Source organism: Homarus americanus, unplaced genomic scaffold (assembly GCF_018991925.1).
Source record: "Homarus americanus isolate GMGI-L3 unplaced genomic scaffold, GMGI_Hamer_2.0 scaffold2539, whole genome shotgun sequence".
Classification (NCBI taxonomy): Eukaryota; Metazoa; Arthropoda; class Malacostraca; order Decapoda; family Nephropidae; genus Homarus; species Homarus americanus.
In genome coordinates this window covers 1,871,250-1,893,256 of record NW_024725489.1, presented here as the reverse complement: position 1 = coordinate 1,893,256, position 22,007 = coordinate 1,871,250, and the positions used below count along the sequence as shown (strand labels likewise).

At 43.8% G+C, this 22,007-nt stretch overlaps 1 protein-coding gene across 1 annotated transcript in view; it reads left to right on the top strand.

The window, feature by feature from the left end:
* Positions 1 to 656: 656 nt before the first annotated feature.
* Positions 657 to 22,007, top strand: part of LOC121864957 — an 83,010-nt gene continuing 61,659 nt past the window's right edge. Inside the window, exon 1 of the mRNA XM_042364175.1 lies at positions 657 to 2,573. Within this exon, the coding sequence (XP_042220109.1) occupies positions 1,870 to 2,573 (704 nt within the window). The 5' untranslated portion in view covers positions 657 to 1,869. The remainder of the gene's footprint in view (positions 2,574 to 22,007) is intronic.

Here is a 22,007-nt window from a genome sequence, read left to right as displayed (position 1 = left end):
ACCGGGCCCGGGGACTTGCCACTCGACGTGCTCAATTAGTGTTCTGTTTACCTCTGTGAAGTACCGACGGCCACCACGCGTTCACAAGTCTCACTCCTCTTCTGGTCTTCCACCTGTGAACACCCGGGTGAAAGCTCGTAAATCCGTCGGTCTCGTCACAGAAAAAGGAAGAATGGTAGGAAATGGAGAAATCAAACAGGCAAAGGATGTAAAATTGTCGAAGCGAGGTCATGAATAAACAAAAGGTGGGGGAGGAGGGGAAGTGGGGGTGAACGAAAACCTAAGATACGAAACGAAAGGGGGAGCAAAACGCCAGCGAGACTCAGGTTCGAGTTCCCTGTTATGTTTAACTTTATCCAGTTCTGCAGTTATTCTGAGTTTCTTTCATAATACTTCGCCCGGTGCTGCCTGACAGGTGACACCCGCTTCACACACCCACGACTTGGAGTGAGGGGAGCCAGCGAGGGGATAGGATTAAACACACCATTAGGGAAAAAAATATGGTGTTGGATTTTTTCCGGGTAGTTTAGGACGGTGAACGAAGGTGAGGGGAAATATTTCGGTGGGTGGTGTGTGGCGGGGGGCGGGGTGAGGGGTGGGGAGGAGCGATGGGTGGGTTGGGCGGGTCGGGCTGGACAGCAGTAAGCCTCCAGCCGTCTACCTGGTTGGAACACACTGCTCCGCGTCCCTGTGTCGAATCCGCCGCTCACACACACACACCCGCCTCGCCTTGCCACCACCTACCCAAGCTCCTAGCCCCGTCATCCCTCCCGTCAGCCACCCACAGTCTACCTATTCACCTATCCAGCTCCTCTCCACCCACTGTTTCTACACCACAATCACCCACCGCCTGATTTTTGCTGACACTGTTAACTAGTCCAACTGTTCATTATCTTTAAGGCGTTCACACCTCGACACGCGCCTGGTGTGTGTATCCTTCGCCCCCTCCCCCGACCCCACAGAGGACCCAGGCCACATCTTCGCCCCGAGGAAAGAGGACTATGCTTGAGACCAACCTCCTGTACCTGGCTAATTAACCTTCTGGGTGGTGGAGCCTTCAGGAGGGATGACTGACATGGGTGGCCAACCATCCCCTGAGTAACGCTCCCAGGTGGGTCGTCGTCACGTTACTACTGTTGTTACATCATCGTCGTCGGGTCCTCGTCATTCGTCGCCTTCAGAAGTCTTGCCAGAGCTCACCATTGTGTGTGTGTGCCCTCCCGACAATCCGCTTTGTTGCTCTCAATCCCCGGGTGCCGCTCTTTTTCAGTATGAAGTCGCACCTAAAATATGACTTCCTGGATTCATAACAAGATCCTTTTAGGACACTTTTAACTTCACTGTTATATAAAGAGCAGGTATTGTTTATATAGTTTACTGTACGAGTGTTGGTGTACGACAGAGAACACTTCCCAAGTTGTCACTGGACAGAAGCAGATACTCTGGTCAACAAGCAACTTGATTACGACTCTGACTTGGTATCAATCGGATGACATATTAAGAAAAATTAGTCCTACGACTCGATGCATATTCTTGGGGAGGAGGAAAGATCCATTAAGACAACGAGGATTCTTCTACCAGACGAACACTGATTTAAGAACTGGCAACAGAAATTTCAAGAAAGAGTAAATAGTCACTGTGAGGGAGGTGAGGGAGGCGTCCTTGTGCTGTGTGTAGGAAGGAACACGACTGGGGCAGGTGTAGTGGTCATAAGGGGCTCGCTCACCTGTTCCCCGCTGGACCATCTTCTCGTGAGGGGTGCGGCCCGGCGTGGCCCAGACTGGAACAGAGGTGGGCGGAGGTACGGGCGGCAACCATGGTGGGTGCACCAGCCCTGTGGCACGGGTTTGGGCGTGGGCGTGGGGGAGGATGAGGCGCCGGGAGTTTCAAGAGGTGGCGCTTTCTCTTACGGCGCCCGGCACCGTCCTAGGAGACGACTCGCGGGAACCCAACCAAAGCTCTCCCCCAGCAGCAGCAGCCTTCACCATAAGGAGGCAGTCCTCCGTCGAGAAACAGCAGCAGGGACAACGAAGATCAACAGTACAGCGACAACAGATATTAACGAATAGCAGACACAGTCTGCAGACATTATCGAGATCGTCGACGGCGTCAACAATACGGGATTCAGACACAGACACCGCTGACTACGAGTCCACCCCCGTCAACGACCTCTCGGCCTCCACGCGGCCCAAACACCGCTCTGCCTCCTCTTCCCTGGCCAGAAACAGCGGGTCACCCGTGGCTACCACCAGGCCATCTGTGGCCGGGAAAACCGACCCCCCGGCGTCCAAAAGCGGTCGGCCTCTGATCAAAAGTGAAAAGTCTCTCCTGGGTCGAATCGTGTCATCGAGGTCCCGGAAGACCAATCCTGGAAACGAAATGGATACCAAAGGCCCCACGCCGCCCCCGTCCACCACTACCGTCCATCACCCCGTCCACGCCGCCCAGCGCCACCCACACATGGAGGACAAGTGCTTGGATGAGCGGGTCGACGGGTGGATCCTCGCCCTGAAGACTGCCTTAGACTACGACGCCCAGGACCGACACGAGGAAGCTCTCGACGCTTATAATAGGTGAGACTCCTGACACAGGGTGCCCCTCAACCTGGGGGTGTTGTTGCTGACCTCATCTCTCTATAGTACAGACACTCATACACACACTGTATACACAAACACACCCCTACATAAAAACTTACACATACATACACAAACGTATACACTCATACAGAAGTACACACATAAACCTCTGACGTACACACGCCACCAAATAATGCAATGCAAGAAGATATTTTACCAAGACCATCTACAACGTAACTTAGTTCAGGGCAGTGTAGGCTACGTAAGGTTACTGCAGGCTAGAGCAGGCTAGGTTAGGGTATTGCAGGCTAGAGCAGGCTAGACTAGGGTACTGCAGGCTAGAGCAGGTTAGATTAGGGTACAGCAGACTTGAGCAGGATAGTTTAGGGTACTGCAGGCTAGGTTTGGGTACTGCAGGCTACGTTAGGGTACTGCATGCTAAAATAGGCCACACCAGCTAAGGTTATTATCCCCCGAAATACTACCCCCCTCCCCTACCCTAAAATAACTCACCCCCTCCCCTACCCTAAAATACCTCACCCCTTCCCCCTACCCTAAAATACCTCACAATCTCCTCCCTAAAATACCTCACCCTCCCTTCCCAAAATACCTCACCTCCCCTAAAATACCTCACCCTCCCCACCCTAAAATACATCACCCCCTCCTAAAATACATCACCTCCTGTAATCTTTAAAATACCTCCTCCTCCCTAAAATGTTCTGCCCACCCTCCCTAAAATACCTCCCTAAAACAATTTCACCCTCCCTACCTTAAATAATTCTCCTCCTCCCTAAAAGTCATCACCCTCCCTAAACACCTCCCACCCAAAAATACTTCCCACCCTCCCTCCTAAAATACTCACCCCTTCCCCTTCCCTAAAATACAACAATTCTCCCCAATCTCTAAAATACCTCACCCCTCCCCAAAATACCCCAAACCTCCCCAAAACACCTCACCTCCCACCCAAAAATACCTCCCCAAAACAGCACCACCCTCCTGCAAAATAACTCCCCACCCCTAGTAAAATACCCACCCTCCCCCAAAACACCCTCACCATCCTAAAATACCCAACCTCCCCACCCTAAAATACCTCAACCTCCTCCCAAAATACCTCCTCAACCTCCTACCCCCTTCCCCTCCCTAAAATACCCCCTCCCCTACCCTAAAATACATCACCCCTTCCCCCTCCCCTAAAATACCTCACCACCCTCCCCAAAATACCACGCTACCCCTCCCCTCCTTCTGTGTTTATCCCTCAACCCACTATAGCTCTAATACCTGTGATTACGTAAACATATTCATTAATTTTACCCACCTGAGGAGAGCTAGTTACCGTGTTGTTAATCGCTCTTACACCATCGCTTCTCATTTCACGATCTACTTCATCTTTTTTGGGGGGATTTTCAATTATGATTTTTTTTAATTAATCTGTGCAGGTAAAGGTGTTTAAAAGAGTTTGTGATGGATAATGATGTTGGCAAAAAAATGTATGTTCATGGTTATAGTTATTTTTTTATCGTTTATCTACTTATGTATGTATGTATGTATGTATGCATGTATGTATGTATGTATGTATGTATGTATGTATGTACCAAATGAAATAAATCCAATTATAATGGCTGAAAAAACACAATCTCATTAAAAATTATACCTATTAAATTACTCATTAACTTAAAACCTCAATTACATTATTTTAAAAAAAAATCGAGGAACGTAATGGCTTAGTTACTAGTGACGTCACCAAAATAAACAAACATTTTCCCGCGCGGCGTCATAAAAAAACTTTTCTTTCCTCAGTCAATCCCATAAAGGCGACGCTCAGGAGAACTCTTATTTACATTCCTAGGTTTATAGAGGATTAGCGCCAGTTCCTGATGATATTGGAATCGATCAGAGAGAGAGAGAGAGAGAGAGAGACGGGCGGGTTGGGCTGTAAGGTTGGCAAAAGTTGAGTTCCCCAGTTGCAAACACACTGCATGGCGCGTCTCATTTTAATCTTCTAATAGCATAGTAATATCGAGCGAGGGGATAGAGTAGTCCCTGAGGTAATAGGAAAACAAGACGGAGAGGCAGTCGGCAGTCACTCTAATGAATAAAAGCGTTAGTGCGTGAAATTCTTTTATGGCGGGCAAAGAAACGAGTTGGTGGCTAGGCTAAGATTGGCTAGGATACGTCAATAGGCTAGGCTGGCATTTTCCAATCCTCTACGGCTACCTATTTAGAGCTACTATTTAAAGCCACTGGACAAAATATGGGACAAAATTCCACTGGACAAAATACAATACAAAATCACAATCGACAACAAACCATTAGATATAGCCTATACCGCTATACCACATCACAGGGAGGTTAGATTAAATTAGGAAACGTAAGATTAGATTAAGGTTTAGGAAGGTTATAATAAATTACAGTTTAATCCAATTATATCCTATACACAGGTTAGGTAAAGTTATACTAAGGTAGAGAATTATAGCTTAAGAGTCACATAGTTATATTAGGTAAGATTATATTAAACTTAGAATTTTCCTGTATACTAGAAATATAAGGTGATAAGTATATAATGTAATGTTAGAAAAAATATACTTGGTAACCCTGCCCCGAGTGTGAATGAACTCTGTGGGGTTATATAATTAAGCGTTGATATGCGGTTATGCCTCGCCTCCCCCCTCGCCCCCACCTCGCCCCTCGCCCCCACCTCCCCATTTTTGGCGGGAACACAGTCATTTGTTTGGTGTTGTTTACGGCCGGGCGAGCTAAGTGGCGAGCGGCGACCACAAGCTGGGAGGGCGAACAACAAAAAAAAAAAAAAGAGATGGATATTTTTATTATTTTTCTCTGCTTTTACTTATTTTTACCTCTTCTTTCTTTCTTTCTTCCTCCTCCTCAAAACCCCAATCTCCTTCCCCAATTTCGTCAGATTCTCAAAGACTCGTACGATAATTTCCCCCTTGTAATTAAGATAAGACTAACACTATCCGACTGACTTATAATTAACACCGAAACTTACGACAAAAAAAATGGACTCATAACTATACAGAGACAATAACTAGATACGCTTAGCACCAGTTACAAGAGACGTATATGAAGTGATATTACCTTAACTATATACCTTTAATTAGCACTAGTTAAAGGGGACAATGTTAGCAGGTAGAATTTTTGTGAATTAAGAACAGAAACATTGGACAATTTCACGCTCTGGGTAGGACACAAACACACAGAAGGAAACAAGCAGACAAAGACAGACAGACAGACAGACAGACACTCCACCAACCACAAGTAGAGGATGCCGCTAACAGAAGAGTACTTGGGGAGATAACTGTAAGTATCTCCCAACACACTGCGAGGGATAATGTGTGTGTGTGTGTGTGTGTGTGTACCTAACAATCACCACCAGCACCACTGCCTTCTAGATAACTCACTTACCAGCTAACGATTCTCTCTCTCTCACTAACAACCACCACCACCATCTCAAGGGATAATTCGGTTCCCAATATTGTTCAAGTCGGCAGAGCCCAACCCACCTCATCCAGCCCACCCCAACCCACCCCTTACCCCAACCCACCCCAACCATTGCTGACTCATTACTGGAACGAAACTACGAACTTAAAACTGTAATTGAATCTGAAACTGAAGCTGAACTTTTAAGAACTGAAACCCCTTCAAATTCACGACTGAGACTTGAAATGAAACAGAAATTGGAATAGAATGGTTGTTGTGGTGGCGTAGGTGATGGTGGTATAGTGGTTTGTATCTGGTGGTGATGGTGGTATAGTGGTTTGTATCTGGTGGTGGTGGTGGTGGTGGTGGTGGTGGTGGTGGTGGTGGTGGAAGTGGTGGAAGTGGTGGTGGTGGTGGTGATGGTGGTGGTAGTGAATGGTAGTGTGTAGTAGGTGGTGGTGGTGGTGGTAGTAGTGTGTGTGTGGTGGTGGTGGTAGTAGTGGTGGTGGCAGTAGTGTGAGCGTCACAGTGATGGAAGACGCAGTAGTAGTAGTAGTAGTAGTAGTGGCGCTTTCTGGTAGTACAGGGGTGGGGAAGCCAGCTCATAGGAAGAGTGGTATCTCATGGAGGGAGGGGGCTCATGAAAGGGGGAGGGTGGAAGATATTTAATTCCAGCAAATCTCCTAAGTCTCTTAAGCTGAATAAGTCTACAAGTTGGTGGTGGAGGAGAGGGGCAGGTGAGAGGGCAGGTGAAGGGGAGAGGGAGAAGAGGGGGTGAAATGAGAAGGAGGAGAAAAAAAAGAGTCGAAATCCCAACTGGTTATTAGCCAGGATTGGGAGGGGCTAGAAGGAGGGAGGAGGAGGAGGGAAGGAGGAGAATCAAGAGAAGGGAGGAGGAGGAAGATATAACCCTCCATTTCCTACAGTCCAGTTCCACAACCTCTCCTTGCCCCCCCCTGCTCAGCCAACACCACCCCCCCTCCCTTCTCCCTCTGTCTCTCCTCTCTCTCACTTTACTTTAAAATATTTCTCTCTTTCTGTTTCACTATCTCTCTTTTCCTCTTCCTTCCCTTTCACTATATTTGTTTCCCCTTCTGTCTCCTCTTTATCTCTCTATCTCTCTCCTCCTTCCTTGTTTCATTGTCTTTATTGCTCTCTCCTTCTCTGTCTCCTCTTTATCTCTCTCTCCTCCCTTGTTTCACTGTCTCTCTCTCTCTCATCAATCTCTTCTCTTTCTTACTATTCATTATCTCTCTCTCTCCCTCTCCCCATTATCAAGTTGCTTCCCACTTCCTACACAACGGTTTAATTGCCTCCTAATTAGCATTTATATAAACTAATTCCCCACACAGAAGGCCCAACTAATTAAATTAATTAAACAAAACACTAAAAATCCATTTACTGCCTTTATATATATTTTAATTTGTCTTGGGATTAATTAATTCATCTCTCAATTATGTATTAATTATTATTATTAGTCGGTATCAATCAAATGTGGTGTTGATAATAATAATAATAATAATAATAATAATAATAATAATAATAAATTGAAGAACAAGAACAACAATAACAATAAAAATAATAACGAAAATAACAATGATAATAATAATAATAATAACAATAATAACAATAACAACCACAACAACAACAACAACAACCACAACAACAACAACAACAATCACAACATCACAACACTCACCTAATCTTTCCCTTAATCACAACAATGGCTTCCTGGATTAGCCAACTGGGATTATAATGACCAAGGATTAACAAAAGATTCTTACTCTAACTGGATATAGTCAAAGTGAAATCCTGACGCTTCGTGGCCGCCATCTTAAGATTAAGCAGTAAAAGAGGGTCATTTAGATATCAACAATTGAGGGATTAAAAACAAAATGGCGGCGGGTTGCATTGAGACTCTACCAAAAAAAAAGTAAAAGAACTAAATAAAATAAAAAACAGCGAAAAAAAACCACGGCAGACAGACATAAACACATTTCACGGCACAGTATATATACAACAACAACAGCTGATGAGGTATAAATATAACACAATATATATCTACTATAACCGGAAGTTGTTAAAATTTTATTATATATCACTACCAATATGAATAACTGTGATATTATTGTGTGGTAAATGGACTGATAGATAGATAAGAGAGAGAGTGTGTGAGTGAGTTCGCCTACCTCACCAATGACAGGTCGCACTATGCTAAACCCCAAGGGTGGAATATCGGTCCAATATTTTCACGATGTCTCTCCTGAATGACCCCCCCTCCTCTCTCTCTCTAGATGACTCCCCCCCCCTCTCTCTCTCTCTAGATAGCTCCCCCTCTCTCTCTCTCTGAATGACTCCCCCCCTCTCTCTCTCTCTGAATGACTCCCCCCCTCTCTCTCTCTCTCAATGGCTACTGTCTCTCACTAGGCCCCGGTACACCCATGTTTACAAGCGTTTACTTTATGAGTGCACCAGGGGATTAGGGTATCTATCTATATAAATCTATCCACTGTATATATATAAATTCCTCTCTATATATATTTCTCTTACCCTATATATATATCCCTTTCGTATATATAAATTCCATCTATATATTTTTTTATTTATTATCTGCTACTAAAATATTCATCAAAATTAGTAGTTATAGTAGTAGTAGTAGTTTAGTAGTAATAGTAATAGTAGTAGTAGTAGTTTAGTAGTAATAGTAATTGTAGTAGTAGTAATGGTAATATAATTTCATCTTAACCATTACCGTAAGAATATTTTGCCTTTATTCATGATTTATCGTATTTCTTAACTTACTTTAGGTACGAGTATCTTTCTGCCGCAGTAGTTGTCTTTGTTTAGTGACTCTGATGGCTGTGGTAATTCATTTGTTTTGTTTGGCTTCTCTGGTGTTTACGGTGTGTGCTATAAATTCCCTCTGTTTGTTTGTATTGTGGTAGTTGTTTGTGTGGTTCGTTTGTTTACTCTGAGGTGTAAGAGTGTCAGGGTATAAAGCATGAAGGGGTCTTAACTAACCCGTGGTCTGGGGTCTACTGGGCTTAACTGGTTGTAGCGGGCTTAAGACACTATGGAACAATACTACAATAACAATGGGAATTTAGCTGTTTGTTTACCTGTGTGTGTGTGTGTGTGTGTGTGTGTGTGTGTGTGTGTGTGTGTGTGTGTGTTTGTTGTAATGTGTGTATGTGTGTGTGTGTGTGTGTGTGTGTGTGTGTGTGTTCCATTTACTCGGCCATTTTTGTTACTTGTTTATGTGTTTTTCGGTGTTTTCTCTTCCTGTTTCTCTATTGTCACATTCTTTCTCTCTCTCATCCACCCCTCTGTTGCTCTCTCCCTCATCGATTTCTCTCTCTCCCTCTCTCTCTTTTTCTCCCTCATTTCCTCCATCCGTATCTCTCTGTCTCTCTTTTGTCTCCGTCAGTGTTTCTTCCTGTCTCGATTTGTCTGTTTATCTTTCTTCTCTCTACTTCCTCCTCCTTCCACCTTTCTTTAGTATCTGGTGTTTCCTTCCTGTCTCTCTCTCCCACTCTCTTTTGCTATCTCTCTCTCTCTCTCCCTCTCTTTCTCCATCATCGATTTTCTTCCCTGTCTCTTCTTTCGAATCTCTCTCTCTCTCTCTCTCTCTCTCTCTCTCTCTCTTCTCTCTCTCTCTCTCTTTTTTCCTCTCTTTCCCTCCTCCTCTTTCGTCGCCTACATCCCAAATTCCTCTTCTTCTCTCCCTCTTTCCTCCTCGTTTCTCTCCCTCTTTCCTCCTCGTTTCTCTCCCTCTTTACCCCTTCCTTTCTCTCCCTCTTTCTTCTTACCTCACTTATTGTACCTCGTCGTAATTCTTCTTTCTTATCTTTTCTTTCTTTACTCTTTTCCCTCCCCTTTTTTTATGTACTTCTTCTCGTCTTTTTCCTATTTACTCTCTCTTTATCCCTTTTATCACTCTCTCTCCTGTTCTTCTTTGTTTATTTCCCGACCTTGCATCCATATATCCATTCGTGCGTCCATATATCCGTCCGTGCGTTCATATATCCGTCCGTGCGTTCATATATCCGTCCGTGCGTTCATATATCCGTCCGTGCGTTCATATATCCGTCCGTGCGTTCATATATCCGTCCGCGCGTTCATATATCCGTCCGTGCGTTCATATATCCGTCCGTGTGTTCATATCCGTCCGTGTGTTCATATATCCGTCCATGCGTTCATATATCCGTCCGTGCGTTCATATATCCGTCCGTGCGTTCATATATCCGTCCGTGCGTTCATATATCCGTCCGTGCGTTCATATATCCGTCCCGTATGTCTCATATATCCGTCCGTGTGTTCATATCCGTCCGTGTGTTCATATATCCGTCCGTGCGTTCATATATCCGTCCGTGCGTTCATATCCGTCCGTTCATATATCCGTCCGTGCGTTCATATATCCGTCCGTGTTCATATATCCGTCCATTCATATATCCGTCGTGCGTTCATATCCGTCCGTGTGTTCATATATCCGTCCGTGCGTTCATATATCCGTCCGTGCGTTCATATATCCGTCCGTGAGTTCATATATCCGTCCGTGCGTTCATATATCCGTCCGTGTGCGTATCCGTCCGTGGTTCATATATCCGTCCGTGTTCATATATCCGTCCGTGCGTTCATATATCCGTCCGTGCGTTCACATATCCGTCCGTGCGTTCATATATCCGGGCGCACCATATATCCGTCCGCAGTTCATATCCGTCCGTGCGTTCATATATCCGTCCGTGTGTTCATATATCCGTCCGTGTGTCTCATATATCCGTCCGTGTGTTCATATATCCGTCCGTGAGTTCATATATCCGTCCGTGCGTTCATATATCCGTCCGTGTGTTCATGTATCCGTCCGTGAGTTCATATCCGTCCTGTTCAGTATCCGTCCGTGTGTTCATATATCCGTCCGTGTGTTCATATCCGTCCGTGCGTTCATATATCCGTCCGTGTGTTCATATATCCGTCCGTGTGTTCATATATCCGTCCGTGCGTTCATATATCCGTCCGTGCGTTCATATATCCGTCCGTGTGTTCATATATCCGTCCGTGTGTTCATATATCCGTCCGTGTGTTCATATATCCGTCCGTGTGTTCATATATCCGTCCGTGCGTTCATATATCCGTCCGTGCGTTCATATATCCGTCCGTGCGTTCATAAATCCGCTCGTACGTCTATATACCTGACCTAGTGTCCGTTCGTGAGACCCGGAGTTCAATAATCCGTTATGTCATTATTATTGTGTTATGGCCTCAAGGACTTTGTTATTGTACGGTGGAGAACAAATCAATGTTTAGTTATATCAATGAACAGTGTTAGAAATTGTTATGTATCAATGAGTTTATTCTGATATTAATAATGTTTTCTATAAGTAAAAAAAGTTTATTCTAAGTGGAATTAATGTTTTCTATACCTCAAATTAATATCAGCCACCTACCTGAACAATTGGACAACTATTTCAGAAACTATGGAAATAATTTATGTTACAACAAAAACCAAAATACTAACTCTTACTTTATTTAGACTATATTATTTTTTTTATCAGTATTGGTTTAGTATTTGTTGGTTAGTTATATTTATTTCCCCGGGGAAGTGTGGCAGCGTTGGAAACAAATGGCATCAACCAATCAACGTCGAGCTGACTGGCGGGCCCGAACGCGCGGATGGCTGCAATCTTGTCCACTACCAGTCTTTTAAAAGCAATTCCCTCTATTTTTAGATGACTTTAAAAATGACTAGAATAATATTGACATGCTATTTAACATGTTACATTTATTTTGATATGAAACAGGATGTGACCAATAGCCACACTTGAAATATTTAAAACTGTTATTGTTTGCTTAATATTCAACCAATGAGACGTTTTGTACCATAAGTAGAAGAGTTTTAGAATATTAAGCCAATAGGAAGCCTTAACACGACCCTCTGTGTAATATTCAACCAATAGAAACTTCTAAACTGTAAGCAGAAGTTCTGAAGTGTAGAGCCAATAGGAAGTCTTGAAACCGCCAACCAATAAGTGTGCTTGTATTATAAAACCAATAGCAGCTGTCGTACTATAATCAGCTGAGTTCGAGAGCATTAAGACAATAAGCAACCGTTCATTACAATTTAGCCAATAGGAAGTCATGTAGCAGAGTAGCTTTAGAGTGTTAAGCCAATCAGAAGTCCTGTAACATCTCTCCTTATTTATTTAGTGTAACATTCCCCCAATAGAAACTCGTATACCATAAGCAGAAGAGAATTTAAAGTATTGAGCCAATCAAAACTCTTGTATCATCTAGCCCTTTTTTCCTTTTATAATATTCACCCAATAGGAACTCGTGTACCATAAGCGGCAGAGAATTTAAAGTGTTGAGCCAATCGGAACTCTTGAAACATCCAACCAATAGCCGTCCACTAAACATCCAGCCAATAGGAACTTTTATCTACCGTACGCGACAGTTCTCGAAAGTTTGTAGAAGCCGAGACTCGAGTTCCCACACAAAATATTTTCCCTTCACTAAAAAAAAAAACATATACACCCCTACATCCTATCTCTCGTTAAGTCTCAGCGGAATTTCGACGCCATTTTGACAGGAATATTAAGGTCGTAAATTAAGTCAGGAAATTAAATGCATTCTCACATCTTTAATTCGGGAGAAAATATTAACACATGAACCTTTAGAGAACCCTGGGCCAGATGGGATGGTGGTGGAAAGTTTGGATGGCATAAAAACACCACCAACTTTTAGCTCATCACAAATGTCAAATATTTTAACACGCGGTTTCCAAAAGTTAGTTTAGGCCCCAGATTTAATATATAGAGAGTGTATATAAGAGTTAAAGTTAGCAGAGTTATTTAAACTATTGTTGGGTTGTGAGAATTTTGTGTTATTCTTAGTGTTATTCAGCGTTAATAATAATAATAATAATAATAATAATAATAATAATAATAATAATAATAATAATAATATACGGTAAATTCTAATATTACTACTACTACTACTACTACTACTACTACTACTACTACTACTAATAATAATAATAATAATAACAATAACGAACAGGAGTAATGAGCATAAAATAGAAAGAGTGCAACAGACGCGAATTAAAAAAAAATTGTCTTGGATGTGAATAAAATGAATATGAAAGGAAATAAAGAATTGCTGGGGACAGGAGAAGGGCGTAAAGTCGGGAATGTTTGGGTGTAAAGTCGGGAATGTTTGGGCATAAAGTCGGAAATGTTTGGGCATAAAGTCGGAAATGTTTGGGCATAGTCGGAAATGTTTGGGCATAAAGTCGGGAATGTTTGGGCATAAAGTCGGGAATGTTTGGGCATGAAGTCGGAAGTGTTTGGGCCTAAAGTGGTGAATGTTTGAAAACTAATTAAACTACATCTAACCTAATCAAATCCAAACTAATTTGACCACAGCTAATCTAACTTAACTTAAGCTAATTCAACACTGTTTTGATAGCACGCCTGGTCTAACCCACCGTAACCCACCCTGACCTACCGTAACCCACCCTGACCTACCGTAACCCACCCTAACCTACCATATCCCACACTGACCTACCTAAACCCACCCTAACCTACCGCTACCTACCCTAACCTACCGTAACCCACCCTGACCTACCTAAACCCACCCTCAGAAACCCACCGTAACCCACCCTGACCTACCTAAACCCACCCTAACCTACCGTAACCCACCCTGACCCACCTAAACCCACCCAAACCGACATACAATCCTGGTTATTCCACACAATTTCGGACTCCCAAAAACCTTTCTCGGACTTTACCACTCACTATACTAAACAGCCGGACAATTCCCCTGGTTAGGACGGAACGCTCGGACCGGCTGATTAAGTGTGTGGGCAAAGTTACCGTAATAATAAGGGCTTGACACACACACACTGTATGTCTGTTTTTCTATCTGTGTTTGTTTCAATTTGTGTCACTTCTTATTTTTTAGTGTGTGGAGAGAGAGAGAGAGAGAGAGAGAGAGAGAGAGAGAGAGAGAGAGAGAGAGAGAGAGAGAGAGAGAGAGAATCAACTCGTGTACCTATTTCTATTTTTTTCACATTTTCTTCTCTCTCTCTCGTCGATAACTTCAGTTAATTACAGACAGTACTGCTGGAGCCAGATGGTTCCAGGAGGCCATCCAGCTGGCGCGCGCGAGAGAGAGAGAGAGAGAGAGAGAGAGAGAGAGAGAGAGAGAGAGAGAGAGAGAGGCACGGGATGGTGGTAGTAGTGGTGTCAGCTTGGTGGAAGTGTGGTGGTAGGGGTGGGTGGGTGGGTGGTGGTACTGAGGAGAATTGGATGTTTGGGACGACAACGAGCGGGGGCAGATGGTGTAGATGATAGTGACAACGGATGGGTATGGGCGGTACTAGGTCGCCGTGGGTGGTATTGAGTAGCTGTGGGCGGTGCTGGGTCAGTGGTGGTATTGAGTAGCTGTGGGCGGTAACAGAAGCCGGGCGGTATTGGGTGGCTGTGAGCGGCATTGGGTCGGTGTGGGTGGCTGTGGGGCGGTGTTGGGTCGGTGTGGGTGGCTGTGGGCGGTGTTGGGTCGGTGTGGGTGGCTGTGGGCGGTGTTGGGTCGGTGTGGGTGGCTGTGGGCGGTAAAAGGGAAAAACTCTGGTCGGCTTTTAGGTCCCTCAAGCGTTTCGAGACAATGGCGGGAAATCCTGAGTGTGTGTTTAAGCTTTCCTTCTGCTCTGAGTCTTCCTAACTTCTTAAAATTAAAGACACAAATGCGTATATTCATATATCATAGTAGTAGTAGTAGTAGTAGTAGTAGTAGTAGTAGTAGTAGTAGTAGTAGTAGTAGCTTAATTGTGTTTCATCCATATCAGAAACTCAAGTTCTCATTAAGCAAAACTGACCTAAAATAATATCAACGTATTACACCACACAAGCTTATACATACTTAGGATTAACTAAATATAAATTAAATTAAAATGAATTGTAATTACATAAAAAAATATACTTCAGGCACGACCGAGTTACGTTGTTACATTAGTATTAGCGTTTAAAACAACCATGAATATCCCCTCAGGAGTGCTTGCCATCTCCCTGTCGTTCCAGTAATGTCCTCTCGGCTCAGCTGCCTGCCCTCCCCTCACTCGAATAAATTTCCTCTGTATTTGCTTCCATTAAAATACAATGCATAAAAATTACAGTTACATCAGAGCTATAGAATTTAACTACAGCAGTAATTAAATAAATACTATTAAAACAGTGACAGTGATAAATGAAGTCACTATCATAGCTGTTTGCGCGGAGGGATTCTCGGTGTTCCAATAATGTTTCCCCGACCGAGTTCTGCCACGCTAAGGTGTATTTATCCTATAATCACTTCCATTTGGGCGCATGATACCATTATCTAGTTATTTCAGGCTACAATATCTAATTTCCACAGTTAATTAAAGAAAGGCATATAACAATTATGACAAATACAGACAGCGTTATCAACATTAGGCGTGGGTTTGTTGATACTCTGAATGTTCCAATAATGTCCGCCGGGCTGAGTTAGTTCTGCCGCTACGATGCATTAGCCCTTTACTCTCTTCCATTACCACACAAAGCATAATTATTTTAATAGCATCAAAGACAAGTGTATTATACTATTATCCGAGTTAATTAAGTAAAGATCATTAAACCTGTGAAAAATACTAAATAATTAATTACTATGCTGTATATTTCCGAGGGTATAACGAACTACTCTTGAATAATCCGAAAAAAAACCCAATCATATTAGGCCTATAATTTCATCAACATCCATTAAAATACAAAGACTTTATTACGATCAGTCACTTGTGTTATAAAATTTTCACATTATTTTCAGATTTAATTAACTGAAGGTCATAAAAAAAAATTAATGGCGTAGTTTAATTTAATATCAAGAGCATTAAAGTTGAGAAGTCGAGTATTGATATTTGGCCGTCGACTTGAGAGAGAGAGAGAGAGAGAGAGAGAGAGAGAGAGAGAGAGAGAGAGAGAGAGAGCACTTCAACAGGGTATATTTCTTGGAAGTGAAATATTACCTAAGAGAAAATAACGACTTACACAAAACACTGATATTTCGTCAACTTGAAAGTAGACAGGATATTACCACCTACTTAACATAAAAACAGATAAAAAGAAGTTTGAGGGAGTGAGCTAGTTTCAAAGTTATGTAAGATTCGAAAGTTTTAGGGAAAAAATATATATGGGAGGGAGGGAAAAGGGGCGGGGTGATATGGAAAAGAGGCAGAAGAGGGGGGAGGGAGGGAGGGAGGGAGGGAGGGAGAAGGAAGAGGGAGATGATGAGAGGGAAAAGGATGATGATGATGAGGAGGAGGAGGAGGGGGGAGGAGGAAGGGAGGTGAGAAAGAGGGACAGGAAGAGGAGAAGGGGAAGGAGGGAGAAAGAAAAGGGGTAGAAGGAGGGAGGAGAGGAAGAGAATAAGAGGAGTTAGAAGAACAGAAGAAAAGAAGAAGAGAAGAGAAGAGAACAGCTATCCATCAGGTGACAACATTCGCGGCGCTTATGGGTAAAGTTAGATTGGCAGGCTTTTCAGGAGATTTTAAATGCCACCAACGGGATAAAATAATCTAGTATGGCCTTTAACACCAGCGACCCATACGAGGTAATATCCCCCACCCCCCACCCCCCACCCACCCCTCCGGAAAATCTCACTGGACAATTTCCTAGAGCGCAAAATCCCGCCAAATAACTCCCCGCTGAACAAAATCCCGCCAAATAAAATCCCCACTGAACAAAATCCTGCCAAATAAAATCCCCACTGAACAAAATCCCGCCAAATTACCCTTCCATACAAAACCAGGTGTAATTACATTAAAATTGGGCTCAAATTAAATTACATAGGTTAAGGTCAATTGGGAATTTTACCCAATTACACACATTACAGTTATGATGTGTTACAGGTTGATGCCGCGATGTACTTTACTGTAATTAACTGTCATAATATTACAGGAACTCACTACGATACATAATGAGTTAATACAGGAACTCGCTAAATTAATGTTACAGTAATTAAATCTTATTGTAATTCATGATAAAACATTACATGGCGACATTATACCAGACTGTAATCTATTGTAATGGATCAATACAGGAAGACGTTACATGATAGTCGACTATAATCTACACCTTAGTTACAGGTTTTGGTTACATGGAAAAGGCAACCGATTTTGTGTTCCCGGAAATGAGGGTTCGAAGAATTTGTGTCGCTGTTTTTGTTGTTGTTGTTGTTGTTGTTGTTGTTGTTATTGTGGTGTTGTTATTGTAGTTGTTTTGTTGTCATTGTAAAGTAGGTACCCGCACTGCTGTTATTGTTGTTGTTATTGTCTTCTTGTTGTTACTGTTCTTGTCGTTTATAGGAATATTGTTCTTGTTTACGGGACTGTCGCTGTATGCTGGACTTTCGTTGTAGTTGTCGTCTTTAAGGCCGTAATCCTGATGACCTGACCTGACCTTTCCACCAGTAAATCCTCAAGTCAGAGTAAGAGGAACAAGCACTAGGGGAAGAGGAGGAGGAGGAGGAGGAGGAGGAGGAGGAGGAGGAGGAGGAAGAAGAAAACACAATCACTCCACGGGGTCAAAGGTCAAAGAAACTGGGTCATCCTATTGGCATTTTAACGCTTAACTAATTACATAATTCTGTTCAATTGAGGTCAAAATTCCCTGGACACTGAAGGTAAAATCATCATCGTCATCATCATCGTCATCATCATTATCATCATCAATAACTATGGGTCGTAACATGTGATTGGATTATAACTAGTTAACGATGCTGTATCACTAATAAACCAAAAAACTAAACTAAACTTAAAACACATATGAAGAGTAAATAGGTATTAATGTCCCAGTGTTTGTCTTTTGTTTTGACCTACATGACACCTTCAGTTATATATCCCCCTCTTTCGGAGCTTAAATGGAAGGGATAAATTTCTTAACATAGGAGAATCGTCAGGAAATTCGGTGCAAGTTCAGCTGAGACGCGGGGAAGGTAGTAAACAATGTTGCCATCACCAAGGGTTCAACATTTTCCCACACTTGTGATATAATATAACCTCTTACCTGACCGGACACACTCTCTGCATGATAAGGAATTTTCCGGTTTACGTTTCGGCAATAAAATACAATTCAGTCTATTTTAATAATTCTACCGTAGCGTTTCGTGGTGTAGTTTTAAACGACAGAGTGTCCGGGAAAGCCTGTGGTGGATTCTGGCAATGCGCGGGAAAAAGTAATAATCAACCAATCAGCGTTGAGTCAGGGATTCTATTGACTAATCAGAGCTCTTGATGCAAACCGGATAGCATTCACAAAGTCAAAAATACAAACCACAATAAATTCGGATAAGACAAATACATAAGGAAAAAAAAACAGTAACTACATTGGCCTTTTGTTACTTAGAGTATATAAACTAACCAAGAGTCCAAGTAGCAGTAGTCTAGAAGGTGTGCTGTTAAGGTAGTAAATAATTAAGAGCGGTATGTTGGGAGTATTGCCGCTGCTGCCATCAACAGAGCCACTATTTCACGCCAACTGCTATCGGGTCTTGGGGCCAACTAGGTCGACGCCACAACGAGGATGGTGTAACTTGGTGTGTGATTTGTCCGCCTGGTGTCATCTGTGGTATTTTTTTTGTATTTTGTGGGAGAAGGGGTGGTATTATCAGTAGTATTATGGTATTATCAGTGGTATTTTTGTATTAATGGTGGTATTTTGGTATTAAAGTACTATTTTGGTATTAAAGTCTGGTATTTTAGCATTTAACTAAGGTATTTTCGTACATAAGGGTGGTATTTGGATATTTAACTCTGGTATTTCGGCCCTTAATGCTAGTAAAACACTGGTACTTTTAGTATTGCAAAGTACTACCACACTACCAACTTAATACCACTCTCAACACCACAGTCAGAAGGATCATGATACCACAGTACCAACGTAAATGGTATGGGCTCCCTGGTATATTACGGTGTGATAGTTTAGTTTTGTAATTTCAGAACCCTTGGCCTGAATTGTGGTTGGGCAGACTAGTGGTAGTGGATTGTGGTAGTGGTGGTAGTGGAGTTGTGGTAGTGGATTGTGGTAGTGGTGGTAATGGCCTGTGTTGGGGGGTGATGGTGGTAGAGGTGTGGTAGTAGTGGTGGTGGAGTGATAATAGTGGTCTGAAATGGTGGTAGTAGCTTGTAATAGTGGTGGTAGTAGCCTGTAATTGTGGTGGTAGTGGCCTGTAGTAGTGATAGTAACCTGTAGTGGCGGAAAAGTGATGATAAGTGGCCTGTAGTGGTGGAAAAGTGGTGATAAGTGACCTGTACTGGAAGTGAAGTGGTGGTAAGTGGCCTGTAATAGTGGTGTAACCTGCCTTGCCGTGTCTCCCCGTGTCCGTCGCGTGCAAGGCCGAGAAAGGACGTGTGTGTGTGTGTGTGTGTGTGTGTGTGTGTACGTGTCAAAACAGGTCCCGTTTACTCCACCTGCTTCCTGTTAGTACACACTCAATACGATAACTCATCCAAACTATACGATAACTTATATTTACTCTACGATCATCTATTCATTACGATAACTTCTCCCAATTGTACGATATAATCTCTCTGAGCATATACGATACCTTATATTAGTAGGTTATTGGGTACGATAACTAATAATAAAATTGTTACTGTTTACGATATGGAAGTGACTCGTGTACGATAACTTAAACAAATGATGTGCGACAGCCAGTGAGTCAGTCAGTGTACACATATTAGACTATAGTGATATATGCTGACAGGGGAGGGTGTCTTATGTGTGTGTGTGTGTGTGGTGTGTGTGTGTGTGTGTGTGTGTGTGTGTGTGTGTCAGGCAGGTCCCAGTGAGGCAGATGTGGGATGGAACCTTGTGTGATGTGACCTTAATGGATTCCACATCTCCTAGGGCCATCCAGAAGTCCTCTCTTGTTCCCAGAGTATTGACACACACACACACACAACCTCCCCACCCCACCCACACAAACAACCTCCCCACCCCACACAAACAACCTCCCCACCCCACACACACACAACCTCCCACCCACACACACACACAACCTCCCACCCACACACACACACAGCCTCCCCACCCCCCCACACACACACACACACACCTCCCCACCCACACACACACAACCTCCCCACCACACACACACACAACCTCCCACCCCACACACACCACAACCTCCCCACCACACACACACACACACACAACCTCCCCACCCCACACACACACCTCCCACCACACACACACACAACCTCCCCCACACACACACACACACACACAGCCTCCCATCCCACACACACACACACACACAACCTCCCCACCCACACACACAACCCCCCACCACACACACCCCAACCTCCCCACCCCACACACACACAACCTCCCCACCCACACACACACACAACCTCCCCACCACACACACAGCCTCCCCACCCCACACACCTAACCTCCCACCACACACACACACACACAGCCTCCCATCCCACACACACACACACACACAGCCTCCCCACCACACACACACAGCCTCCCACCCCACACACACACCCAACCTCCCCACCACACACACCACACAACCTCCCCACCCCACACACACAACCTCCCCACCCCACACACACACACACAGCCTCCCACCCCACACACACACACAACAACCACCCCACACACACACACACACACACAGCCTCCCACCACACACACACACACAGCCTCCCCACCCCACACACACACACACACAACCTCCCCACACCCACACACACACAACCTCCCCACCCCACACACACACACACAGCCTCCCACCCCCCACACACACACAGCCTCCCCACCCACACAATCCTCCCTTCCCCACACATATAATCTCTGAACAGGCCACCAACCTCCCTCCCACCTCCCTCCCTTCCATCCCCCTCACCCCCACCCCCCCTCCCCTCCCTCTCTTCCATCCCCCCTCACCCCTCTACTATACTTCCAGTCAATGTTTACTTATTCCAAGCCTTTAATGGCCGCTCGTCTTATGTCGTTGAGGTAGCATAGGCAACACGTCGACAAACACAGAGAGATAAGGTAGTAATAATATTTTGTTCAAGAGGAGGGGAGAAGGGAAGGAGAAGAGGAGAGGAGAAGGGAGGGGAAGAAGGAGGAGGGGAGATTGACGTCTGGTGATTTTATAAAGAGGCATGGTGGTGGGAGTGGGAGAAGGAGAGGAAGGAAGGAGGAGGAAGAGGATTTTTGGTCTAATGTATGTATGTATGTATGTATGTATGTATGTATGTATGTATGTAGGGAGTGAAACTATGGGAAGTAAAGAAACAAAACGAAATTAGAGGAAAAAAAATATACGGAAATAAAAGATAAAAAAACCCCAAGACAACAACAACAATTAACAATAACAAAGAAACAAAACAATAACAATGACGGAACAATAACAATGACGGAACAATAACAGAGACGAAACACTAAGGAAGGAGGCGAAACAAAAGTAAAATAAAAATAAGAACTTTAAAGGCGCGTCATCTGGCAGCAGCTAAGGAAGGAAGGGGCTTTATATGTACGTCTGTGTGTGTGTGTGTGTGTGTGTGTGTTGTGTGTTAGAGAGAGAGAGAGAGGGGAACAACAGATTAATATAAAGAAAAACAAACACACACACACACACACACACACACACACACACACACACACACACACACACACACACACACACACACACACACACACACACACACACACACAGGTACTGGGAGTCTACCATCATACACATATACAGCTCTCAGTGACGTTCCCACTGTACCGTGAACAACAGGAACGATACACAACACTCTGTCCGTGGGTGGTGGGCCAGTATGGAATTCTCAATGTAAAGGTGTGTGTGGTGTTGTGTGTGTGTGTGGTGTGGTGTGGTGTAGTGTAGTGTGTTGTATGTAGTGTGTTTGTAGTGGGTGTGGTGTAGTGTGGTGGGGTGTGGTGTGGTGATGTGGTGTGG